Here is a 12,620-nt window from a genome sequence, read left to right on the forward strand (position 1 = left end):
TTAAGAAAGGGAGTTGTTTATCCAAACATGTCATATACTTGGCTAAGTGTATGCCATGTCCGAGTTATTATGTGAGCAAGACCGACAGACAATTGAGGAAGAGGATATATGATCATACCTACTGTATAAGGAAAAATGATAAAAACAATGCTTTGTGTAGACACATTCTTAAATATGATGCAAGCCATGTATTTAAGTTTGGGATTTAAAACAGGTAAAGGTGGATTTAAGGGGAGGTAATATTAAGGTCAAATTAGCTGAAAAAGAGGTCAAATGGTAACTCAGGTTAAATGCAACCAAAGAACCTGGGTTGAATGACTATATTCCCACTAAATCAATCATGGATGCAAGAATATGAATGACATGTTGTATTAGGGTATGTATGCATAGAATAAAGTTAGAAATAAGTAAATAGTAAAATAAAAAAAAGAAAGCTGGTATTATAAGAAAGGAGGCAACATGTCAGGAAACAATGTTTAAATTAACAAAAGTGCAATATTGAGTGTTAAAGATGTATATGTTTTTAACATAGCACATACGAGCATTTTTATATGTTATATATTTTTTTGTATAAATGTGTTCTTATACTATATAATGAAAGTGCAATATTGTGTTCTAAAGAAGTATATACTTTTTACCACACATCTATATGTTATATAATGTTTTTATACCTAAATGTGATATACATAATCACGTGATTGTTGTATACGTATACTTAGAAACTGCATGGCAACAAGGTGTAATACAAAACTGTGCAGGTTGAATGAGCAGAATAAATGAATATTTATAAGGTTATGTTTTATTCATGAGAAGGTTAATTGATTGAGCATTCCCATTGGATCTTGACTTTTTTAAAAATGTATTATATAGTGGGAGCAACACACATTCACTGTTCTGATGAAGTCTGCAGTTAGCAGATAAAAGCAATTAACTTGTGTGTAAATAGTTTTAACCTTCAGGGGTTCATTTTTATTTGTTTTCTATTAAAAGTCATTTTTTGAAAGCAAGCATTCGCTGTGAGCTATGGTCATTTTTAGTGTATATTTGGTATATATTTTTGGTTATTTGGTCGTATATATGCTTACAACTTGGCATTTAATAAACTTACAATAGAATTATGTTAGGAGAACAAGAAAATGGGGGAGGCTATGAACCAGGAATTGAGAAAGCTGCGATAAGAGAAAAACAATCAACCAGCTATTCCAGGTCAGTACATAAAGGTGTCGGTTTATCTGGTCTATATTACGTAATCAAACTTTTAGTTAAGCAAATAACTAAACATCGATCCACTAAATGTTGAAGACTCAAAACCACAAATGGCAGTTTCCCCACAGGGAAGCAATGTCATTGTCCTACCTAAAAAAAAAAAAAACAATAAACACAAATAAAGTGGACGGCTTTGCCTCCCACACCCCCCGATGCTGAGGGCTGCGTCCCTCATACCCCTTAACTAAATATACCAACTCTGAGATTGCTCCACATTGTAGACAGGGCAAAATCCGCATAACCTCCAAACAACTTGTTTCCCTGTGTGGAAACTGCCATTCGCGGATTTAGGTCTTCAACATTTAGTGAGCGACATTCAGTTACTTGACTAACTAAACGTTTGATCACGTAATATAGACCCTTGTTTATCTATGTGAACTCAAAAGCAGATTTAGTAGAGCATCAGGGAAGTAGAATATAAAATAGATGTAAAGCTTTGGGAAAGTGTATATATTTGTTACAATAAATGGGAGAATAAATTATAAGAATATAAAATAACAGTAATATATAAGATAAATAAAATATAAGAATATAAAATAAATGCAAAGCTTTAGAAGAATGTATATATTTGTTAAAATAAATGGTAGGAAAATAGAGGTTCAGTAGTGTGCACAGCAGAAGAATCAATAAGAGTATCACAGAGAAAATATTATAATAGACCTACACTGCTCACATTTAATTTAGTTGTCCAAATTAAATCAGAACCCACATACCTATGGCCTTTTGTTTGTATATATATATATATGGGTCCCTATCAGAAGCCTGAAACACTATAAGCCTGAAAATCAAAATCCTGAAAACTAAAGCCTGAAAATTCAAAATCCCGAAAACCCAAAATCCTGAAACTCAAAATCCTAAAAACACAAAATGGACATACTGACGTCATTGTGGCTTTGCTATTGTTAGCCCTGTGGTGTTAGGTCATGCGTTGGGTTCAGGTAAGTGTGCGGTTGGTTTTATGTTAGGGTTAGGGGCGGTTTAAGTGAGTTAGGGTTAGGCTTAGGTTAGGCATGTATGCAATAGTGACAAATATTGGGGTTAGGGGCGGTTTAAGTGAGTTAGGGTTAGGGCGCGGGTCAGGTGAGTGTGTGATAGTGACGGACCTTAGGGTTAGGGTTAGGGTCAGGGTCAGTTGGTAGATATTAGTGTCTTTATAGTGAAATATTAGCATTATTTGTGTTTTCAGGATTTTGAGTTTCAGGATTTTGGGTTTTCGGGATTTTGAATTTTCAGGCTTTAGTTTTCAGGATTTTGATTTTCAGGCTTATAGTGTTTCAGGCTTCTGATAGGGAACCATATATATATATATATATATATTTATATATATATATATATATATATATATATATATATATATATATATATATATATATATATAAACTGGTGACAGACAGGTTCAGGAAAATGAGATGAGAAAGATTAATTATAATTCATCCACAGTTTTAAAACTTCTGATCTATGTACTTAATGAAATGATATAACTTGGTTAAGGGTATCTATTATTCATTCATTCAGTCCTTAGTGACATGTTTAATCCAACTCTGGTCAGGGGTGGTTCAGAAGTAAAACCCATACTCAGTGCAAACAATGCAATGAACTTATGCTGGAGTAGATGACAGTCCATTGTGAGTTCTCCATACACATTTACACAGATCCCAGAAAAGTATGCATCCAAAACAAGGTGGTAAATTCAGCTTTCAGGGTATATATCTAAAATTATGTGGGCTGGAGGACAGCATTAGTGACTTCAGACAATGGACGACCAGGAACTGAATTTGTGATGAGTGGGGATATGAGGCATCTGCCAGATGAGGATGTCGACAGCAAACAAATGAAATACATTGCACTGTATGACCTTCATTAGAAAAATTATAGTACTGTTTGCAGATAACTGGTGAGATGCAGTAATTATAGATGAAAAAACTAATGTCTAAACAGTAACAAGGGGAAACAGTGATCAGAATTGTAAAGATGGGCATGAGGGATATGAGACAACAGAAAGGATTAATAACCTGTTCTTGATATGACAAGTGTATTTCCTGCTTTGGACATTTGTTTCGCAAGATTAATGATATATCCTTCTACATGTTTCTCTGCGTAGAATGTCTAATGTCATTCACCCCACATGGATACATATCAGAGCAGAATAATGTATTCTTGGTAGATGTTACAGTCTGGATCCTAGCTCCAGAAAGACAGCTAACCATCCCTTTGTCATTAACCAGTCCAGTGAGGGTTGTGTCCATATGCCTGACAATAGTAGACTATAATTAAAAGATTACCATGGGTTGATGAATTCTCAGTGGGCCTTAAGGTATGATTAGAATCCTTTGATAACCCCAAACATTCTCAGAGGTAATTCTCTCTAAATACGTATATATTTGAATAAGGTCTACTCTTAAATATAAGTATAAAACACTGTAAAAGTTCAGATATTTTAGTTTTTTTAATAATTTATCCATTAAAATGTTACCATGGTATAAGTTTCAGAAACTACAACTTGATTAAAATTTTTGAAAGAAACTTTCTGTGTCTCTTTTCAAAACACTTACCTGTCTATCGCCAGTTCAGAACATTGCTAATACGCAATTCAAGATGAGTAATAATGGTTAGTTTACTACCTGAAAACTGGCTATATTTTCCAAGAGAAATAAAACACTGCTTCTCAATGTTTCATATCTGTCTCGTGAAAACAATAAATTTATCCAGTAAGATTTAATTTTGTAGTTAGGGATTGAGTCAGTTAGTCATTAATCTGTAGAGGCTGTATCAAAGAGCAGTCTTCATTTTTATGCTGTAAAATGACTGGTTACACCAGCCAGCTAAGATCTTTGTAGAATCAGAATAAAAATTAATCAATAATGTAACTTCAGAATCATCAGAATCCTTCAGTCAGAAAATACCCTAAATGATGCTAGAAAAATTATACATTTCCTTTGATTTTATTTTCTTTCAATTATTTGCACAGTTCAAAATACTCAATTGTCTTTTTTATTTATAGTTGAGACTTGTAGTACATACCTGTCGATGGAGATGGACTGGCAGTTGTAATGCTTTCGCCTGTGTGTGTCTCTGCTGTAAGGATGAAATGTCAGTTTAGTTTTCTATATAAGGTCACTCAGTGTTATATATAAATATTGTCAGTTAATGCCCTTTTAAGTTTTAGTAAAATGTTTTCATTTATTTATTTATTTATTTGCATTCATTTACCGGGATGGTCCAGCTGGGCCAGAAGTGCCCATTTACAGTGGAGTCCTGGGGAGAAAAGCTCCACATATAAGGACATTTCACACACAATACAGAATTTGCATTAATAAAGACATTTAGCACATATTATTGACAGCTTATACAATTGGAGAAAAAAACAGTACATAAGTAATCATTCTCAAGTCAAAGATATTATACAAGCAATTCAGAATATATACATGAGAACATTCCATATGAGTAGCTTTCAGCTAGCAGAATTTATATATAGGACACTTCATGCACTGGGTGCAAAGCAGATATAGGAATTAGTTTGGAACTAGGTACTTAAACTTTTCACAAATTTAGGAGGTATAATAGCTGAGCGATAGGCTATATGAGTCCTGTTGCAGGAATCAGCAAAGTCGGTGGATTTTTAATAGAACTCCAACAGCATTCAACATCTCCCCGGTCCTGTGGTCAGGCTGCTGAGGCTCACCTTCTCTGTATTCTACCCTGGGTACTCCCTCCCTGCCTATATACTCAAAAGGAAGATCAACTGTTTTAACCCAGAAGAACTCCCTGATTGTGTGCCTGCTAGCCCTGGCATACTACTAAGCAACATACTGCAAGGACTCCCTATATCACACTGTGTATGAATTATTCTACCCTGGGTACTCTCTCCCTGCCTATATACTCAAAAGGAAGATCAACTGTTTTAACCCAGAAGAACTCCCTGAATGTTTGCCTGCTAGCCCTGGCCTACTACTAAGCAACATACTGCAAGGACTCCCTATATCACACTGTGTATGAATTATTCTACCCTGGGTACTCCCTCCCTGCCTGTACACTCAAAAGGAAGATCAAATGTTTTAACCCAGAAGAACTCCATGAATGTTTGCCTGCTAGCCCTGGCCTACTACTAAGCAACATACTGCAAGGACTCCCTATATCACACTGTGTATGAATGTATGTAGCCAAAGAAATTACCTCTGTACTCATTGTTTAGCTACTATTATTACCCATTTTGTGCGTGTATGCCCTACTGAGAGTGCGTTTCTTAAAGCAGCCTACCATGGACCATTCACTACAGCCCCCCCCCCCCCATCACTCTACCCTTTTAACCACTTAGTTCCACCTAAGGCCTTTATATCACTTCTTACCTTTATCCTTTATTACCACTTTCTACTACCACTAGGTGGCAGCACCCTATCACTACATACCTAGAAAGAAACTAGTTCTTTAGTGGCTTCTGCACCCAACACTGGCTATACTTTCCATTTCTTTTAACAAATATACATACTCCCTACCTTTTTTTTTTACATCCACTCTCTCCTTGCTATATCTCAAACTCTCTCTTTCTCACCTTGTTAACTTCATTTCTGTGTTCCCATATAGCATACAATACCTACCCACCTACCTTCTTTATTGATTCCTGTTGCTGATACTTTTTTCTCTGATCCTCTATCTTGGATTGCTTACCACCTACTGTGTTTCTCTTTCTCCCCTCTTACTCGCAGTCCTCGCATAGCCTATCACTACCCTCCTATATACCCCCTCCCCTATTAGGTACCATCCCCCAGAGCTTATTTCTAGGCGTCACTTTATTTTGGCGCCATTTTTAATAGAACTCCAACAGCATTCAACATCTCCCCGGTCCTGTGGTCAGGCTGCTGAGGCTCACCTTCTCTGGTAAGTTTAAACACAGACTGGTGACCTTGTTTGTGTCCTAATGGTTAAAGTGCTATGCATATGTATCTTAGGTAAAATACACTGCTTACTTTGAGTCTAACTCTCTCATTGTAAAAGGGAAGGTGTGCTTATTACTGTATAGGTGCACTTTGAGCACCAAACGTGTAAACTATGTGTTTTTAAGATGCTTATATGATTATGTTGCAATATAGCTGGTTTCTGTCTAACCCAGTGATAGCAAAGAGAATATTACTGACACTTGACTAGAATTACTAGTAGAAAACTTTGCCACCAGCTCTCTGTCTATGTGCGACACTCGCATACATAACAGCTGTCCATGCTTTATCTTGAATTTGGACAGGAAATACTTGTCCCTCTAAATGTGGGCTTCTTATATAGTGGATTACTCTACCTGTCGGTACATCATTTGCACGCGAAATCGCTTGTTTTTGTAGTGAGTCTTTTGGCTTTTTGTATATCTGCTGACTTTCTAGATATAGTGGCTTACTGTACCTGTAGCTATATCGTTTGCTCGTGGAATTGCTTATTTTGTAGCGTTTTTGTTTGCTTTCTGGATATCTTTTGTCTTTGTTGATATAGTGAATTACTCTACCTGTCGCTACATCATTTGCACGTGTAATCGCTTATTTTAGTAGCGATTATTTTGGAATCGCTTATTTTGTAGCGTTTTTGTTTGCTTTCTGGATATCTTCTGTCTTTGTAGATATAGTGGATTACTCTACCTGTCGCTACATCATTTGCATGTGAAATCGCTTATTTTAGCAGCGATTATTTTGGCTTTCTGTATATCTGCTGTCTTTTACGTTTTTTAATGTTGGCTATTCTTTATTGAACTGTGACGGCTGATTTTGGTGGGTTAACCGAGCATTTACCTGGTCCTGGCTGGTTTTCTACCATTTTGTAATTTATCCAAGCTATAGTCTGGGCAGTTGTACAAGAGAGTATAGTTCAACTTATTGGGCTTAAACGGCTGGTTTGTCAGGTTCATAGAGCATTCTGTACTTTTTTCCAGACTCTCACGATACCTCATGGTATTCTTTTTAATTTATTAGTTTGGTAGTTGTGTGAGTGGGTCTGTTAAAACATACTGGGCTGAGGTGCTCAAATTTGGTGGAACCTCAGTGCTCCCTGTACATGTTTCCTACCTCTTATGTTGCCACATTGTACCTTATGTAAGCTATAGTTTGGGTTGACCAAGGCAATCTGAAAAGACATTTTTTGGGCTTGATGTGCCCGTAGTTGGAGGGACCACAGAGCGTTTATATAGCTTTTTTCTTCTTGGACTTTTATGCTGCCATATTGTCTTCTTTGCAGTATATAGTTGGGCAATTGATAGAGTGCGTCTTGAAAAACATTTTGGGGCTGGGACTGCAAAATTTGGCGGGCCCATAGAGCAATTGTTTTGCATTATCTTGACTCTTACACTGCCATATTGTATTTTCCTTTAATGCTATAAGGAGACCCTATATGTTCTACTTGAAGTGCATTTAGACATAGAAACAGTGTTTTATTATTTTTCACATAGTTTGTTATACTGTATCTCACTGTTAGACACTTGCTTGTTACTAGTACTTTATTTTTTTTCTTGATATACCTGTTGCATTATTCAGTTGCATGGTACGTAGAGTGATTAAACTGTATGAATAAACTAACTATCACTGACTGCCCCTCTGCTGTACTTTAACCTTATCCTTGGCTTTCCACTACTTCCTCTTCTAGCTACTCTCCCAATACAGTCTATCACTCAGCCTTACTTTATTCCCTTGTCTTACTCACTATGTAATTATATCCTAGTTGACTTTTCAATTCCTCAGACTCTTGCTTAACTCTTTGTTCTTCTGTCAATCCCTCAACACTCAGTACTTGCTATCCTTAAATAACTTAACCCACTGTGTATCTATCTTCTGTTTTATTTTACAGTATTCTACCCATGGGTACTCCCTCCCTGCCTATATACTCAAAAGGAAGATCAACTGTTTTAACCCAGAAGAACTCCCTGAATGTTTGCCTGCTAGCCATGGCCTACTACTAAGCAACATACTGCAAGGACTCCCTAGATCACACTGTGTATGAATGTATGTAGCCAAAGAAATTACCTCTGTACTCATTGTTTAGCTACTATTATTACCCATTTTGTGCTTGTATGCCCTACTTAAAGCAGCCTACCATGGACCATTCACTACAACCCCCCCTCCTATCACTATACCCTTTTAACCACTTAGTTCCACCTAAGGCCTTTATATCACTTCTTACCTTTATCCTTTATTACCACTTTCTACTACCACTAGGTGGCAGCACCCTATCACTACATACCTAGAAAGAAACTAGTTCTTTAGTGGCTTCTGCACCCAATGCTGGCTATACTTTCCATTTCTTTTAACAAATATACATACTCCCTACCTTTTTTTTACATCCACTCTCTCCTTGCTATATCTCAAACTCTCTTTCTCACCTTGTTAACCTCATTTCTGTGTTCCCATATAGCATACAATACCTACCCACCTACCTTCTTTATTGATTCCTGTTGCTGATACTTTTTTCTCTGATCCTCTATCTTGGATTGTTCCAACCCGCTCCATTCGCCCTGCGGGCTAACTCTTCTCCCCTACCCTACCCCCAAATCTCACCCACCCCCAGTGCATCTACACTTATAGTCACCTAACCACTCCTACTTCCTCCCTACCTATTACACCCCTCCCCTTTCCCTACCACTCCTACTTCCTCTTTATCTATAATACCCCTCCCCTTTCATCACCATCTTCTACACCCCTATAATCCACCTCCTCATACCTCCCTTCATATTTAACAACACAATATATATTTCTAATCCCTTCTCCCATCACTACATATTCTACTTTAGCTAAGCTTCAACATGCTTACAAAACTTCTGTCATTCTCAATCCAACTATTACTACTTCTGAACCTTACTTATATCCACTACCTTTCCCAGCCCAACACCACAAATCACACACCATTACTTCACACAACCAGCTCACTCCCTTCAACTCACTTACACTCATTTGTCTCAATCTCCTCTGGACTATATCCCATTAATACCCATCTATTTTTTCACTACAAACTAACCTCTACTTATAAACTCTCTAACCCCTCTTTAGCCTTCAATATCTACTCAAACCTGAAAATATACAATATACAAACAAGGCAATCCAAACATCTCATCAGCATAATCCAACACCTAACAACCATACTTCTATCTGGAGATATACACCCTAACCCAGGCCCAAACACAACCTCCCCTGCATCTAAATCCATCCTATTTGCTTCTCTAAATGCCCAAAGCATAGTTAACAAAATCCCCAATCTCCATGCCTGGCTTCTCAACAACAAACCTGACATCTTAGCTATTTCTGAAACCTGGTTAAAACCTCATATAAAAGATATTGAAATAGTGCCACCAAACTACTCAATCATCAGAAAAGACAGGGCCCACAAGAAGGGTGGTGGGGTAGCTCTACTCTACTCATCCACCCTTTCCATTACTCCCTACAACAAACCCATTCCTCACTTCTCCAATGCAGAATTAGCACTAGCTCTATTTCAATTAAATAAACACAAACACATTTGCATAGCCTCACTTTACATCCCCCCTGGAGACAATACCTCTGTACTTGAGGATATCCTATCCTGGCTTTCTACCAATATCAGTAATGAAACTATTCTCATGGGGGACACAAATATCAATTGGTCTTCCATTAATTCTCCTACACACCCCCTAAACATCAACCTATATAAGTGCTCTCAGCTAATCAACCTCACTACCAGGCCCTCTAAAGACTTCTCCAGTGGCAGTACCCTAGACTGGATATTAGTCTCTCACCCCCTCTACTACACTGATAGTGGAACTCTTCCTGACTCCCTCAGTGACCACCTTCCCATTTTCACTAGATGACTTCCATCTCCATTACATGTAACTCATAATTACATCAGCACTCGGAACCTTAAAAACTTCAACCCAATAACCTTCTCAGACTCCCTAAAATCAATAAATTGGAACCCCCTAAAAACTCTACCCCTGGATAATGCTGTTGCACACTTCAATACAACTTTCCTTAAACTACTGGATAGTTTTGCCCCCATAAAAACCAAAATAATACGAAACAACACCACCCCCTGGCTAACAAAAAACACACTAACTGCCATGCAACTTAGAGACAAAACCTGGGCACAGTATCAAAGAAGCAAAACTCCAACCACCCTTAATGAATTCAAAACACTCCACAATACCGTTAAAAAACTTATCACAGCAGATCAACAGAATTACTTCTCCTAACTCCAAAACAACCACAAAAACAATCCTCAAAAATTCTGGAAAGGCATCACTACCCTCCTAAAACCTGGCTCAGCAGAAAACCCAAGCCCAGACCCAAATGCACTAGATATAGATCTGGCTACCCAATTCAACTCTTTTTTCATAGACTCTATTTCCAAACTAATCTCATCCTTCTCTAATAACACCTCACCCCCTACTTCTGCATCCCCCCTCTTGTCATCCCCTTCATCTCCAATCTCTCAACTCCCACCATTCTCCCTAAAACCCATTCCTACTTCTACCATAAGAAAACTCCTGCAAAAGCTAAAACCAAGCACCAATGCCCCTGATAACATTCCCTCATCCTTCCTCAGCATAGCTGCCGAAGCCATTGCCTTCCCCATCAGCATCCTAATCAATCGTTCTATCCAAGAAGGGCTTGTACCCAAACTCTGGAAAAGGGCATTCATCATTCCCCTGCACAAAGGAGGCAATAATAACAATATTACTAACTTTCGTCCCATTGCCATCCTCTCTCCTATATCAAAACTTCTAGAGAAATGTATTCATCTCCAACTCCTTCCCTATCTCTTAGATAATAACTTACTAACTCCCACACAACACGGATTCAGACCCGGCCACAGTACCATGACTGCCCTCCTTTCCTTCCTGGAAACTGTAAATAAAGCCAGAGATTCTGGCTCTACTGTATCTACTCTCTTTCTTGACCTCTCTAAGGCCTTTGATACTATCTCTCACAACCTTCTCCTAACTAAACTATCTAACCTAAACCTATCCCATTCCTCTCCCAATTGGTTCACCAGCTATCTCTCCAACAGGCAACAAGCTGTCAAGTGGAAAAAAGCCATCTCCTCTTTCCTTAACACATCCACTGGTGTCCCCAAGGTTCCATTTTGGGTCCTCTCCTTTTCAATATATTCATAAATGATTTCCTCCACTCAATTCCTCATGCTAAACTTATTCAATATGCAGATGATTCCACAATTATCTGTTCAGCCACATCCATCCCCACTCTCTTAAAACTGACTCAAGATGCCTTCTCTACCACAGAACAGTGGATGATGGACAATCATCTAGCACTCAATGCATCAGAAACCAAACTCATGGTATTTACCCCCTCAAAAACCAACACCGTTGATAGAAAACTATTTTCCATCACTAGCCAGAATAACACACATCTTGAACTGGTATCTGAAACCAAACTACTAGGAGTCCAGATTGATGACCAGCTTAAATTCAATAACCACCTACAACTAAACATAAAAAAACCCACCAAAAACTTGGCATGCTCTACCGACACAATCGATTCCTCACTACATCTACTAAGCTCACTCTTGCTACTACATTTCTCATCCCTTCCCTCGTTTATGGTGCCCCTCTGCTAACAAACTTACAATCCTCTCTCAAAACAAAACTGTCCTCTTGTTATAACAAAATTGCCAAATTTGCAACTAGCCACAAATCATCTACCCATCACTGTGCATCTCTCCACAAACTTAACTGGCTAGAGCTTCCCAACCATCTCTCCTATACTCAGCTTACTTTTGCTCATAAACTAATTTTTCATCCCTCCCTCTGTCCCTCTCTCAGCTCTACCTTTAAAATGCACCTGCCGCAAAGACTCCTAAGATCTAATAACCAAAACCTAATAGAACTGTACAAACCCCGTCACTCTCCAGGACAAAACCTCCTGTCCTTTGCCCTGGCACGCCTATGGAACTCCCTTCCTCCCTCCATCCGTATCACCACCAACCTCCCTGCTTTTAAAAAATCACTGCACTCACATCTAACATCCTCATGGGAATGCTCCTGCTCCCGCCCCTCCTAGCCTATTCTTCACTTCCTATGGGCAGCTTTACCATATATTACCAGACACCAAATAATAAGCCAACTGTAATGACATCTTATAATTCTTTTATTCTACTATTTCACTCAAGAAACTATATATTTACTGCAGCAATGCTTTGTTTTTCTACAAAATGTAACCTTAACATTTTTATTATACCTGCTTAAATCTTAGTTTTTCTACAAAAAAAAAATTCCTTTGTAAATGCTTAATCTTTGTTCTGTCTTGAACCCACAAATTACCACAATTGTAAACTGCTGTAATCTTTTTTGTTACCAATGTTTTAAAGCTTTGTCTTTAACCTACAAATGATTGAAATTG

The 12,620-nt window shown here is 37.9% G+C and overlaps 1 protein-coding gene across 6 annotated transcripts in view; it reads right to left on the reverse strand.

The window, feature by feature from the left end:
• LOC122799242 overlaps positions 1-12,620 on the reverse strand; it is an 840,251-nt gene that overhangs the window by 645,445 nt on the left and 182,186 nt on the right. For all 6 annotated transcript variants that reach the window (XM_044068176.1, XM_044068174.1, XM_044068177.1 and 3 more), the window contains exon 4: positions 4,288-4,341. In XM_044068176.1, the coding sequence (XP_043924111.1) occupies positions 4,288-4,341 (54 nt within the window). The remainder of the gene's footprint in view (positions 1-4,287; positions 4,342-12,620) is intronic.

This window comes from Protopterus annectens, chromosome 4.part0 (genome assembly GCF_019279795.1).
Source record: "Protopterus annectens isolate FY-2018-M chromosome 4.part0, PAN1.0, whole genome shotgun sequence".
NCBI lineage: Eukaryota > Metazoa > Chordata > Ceratodontiformes > Protopteridae > Protopterus > Protopterus annectens.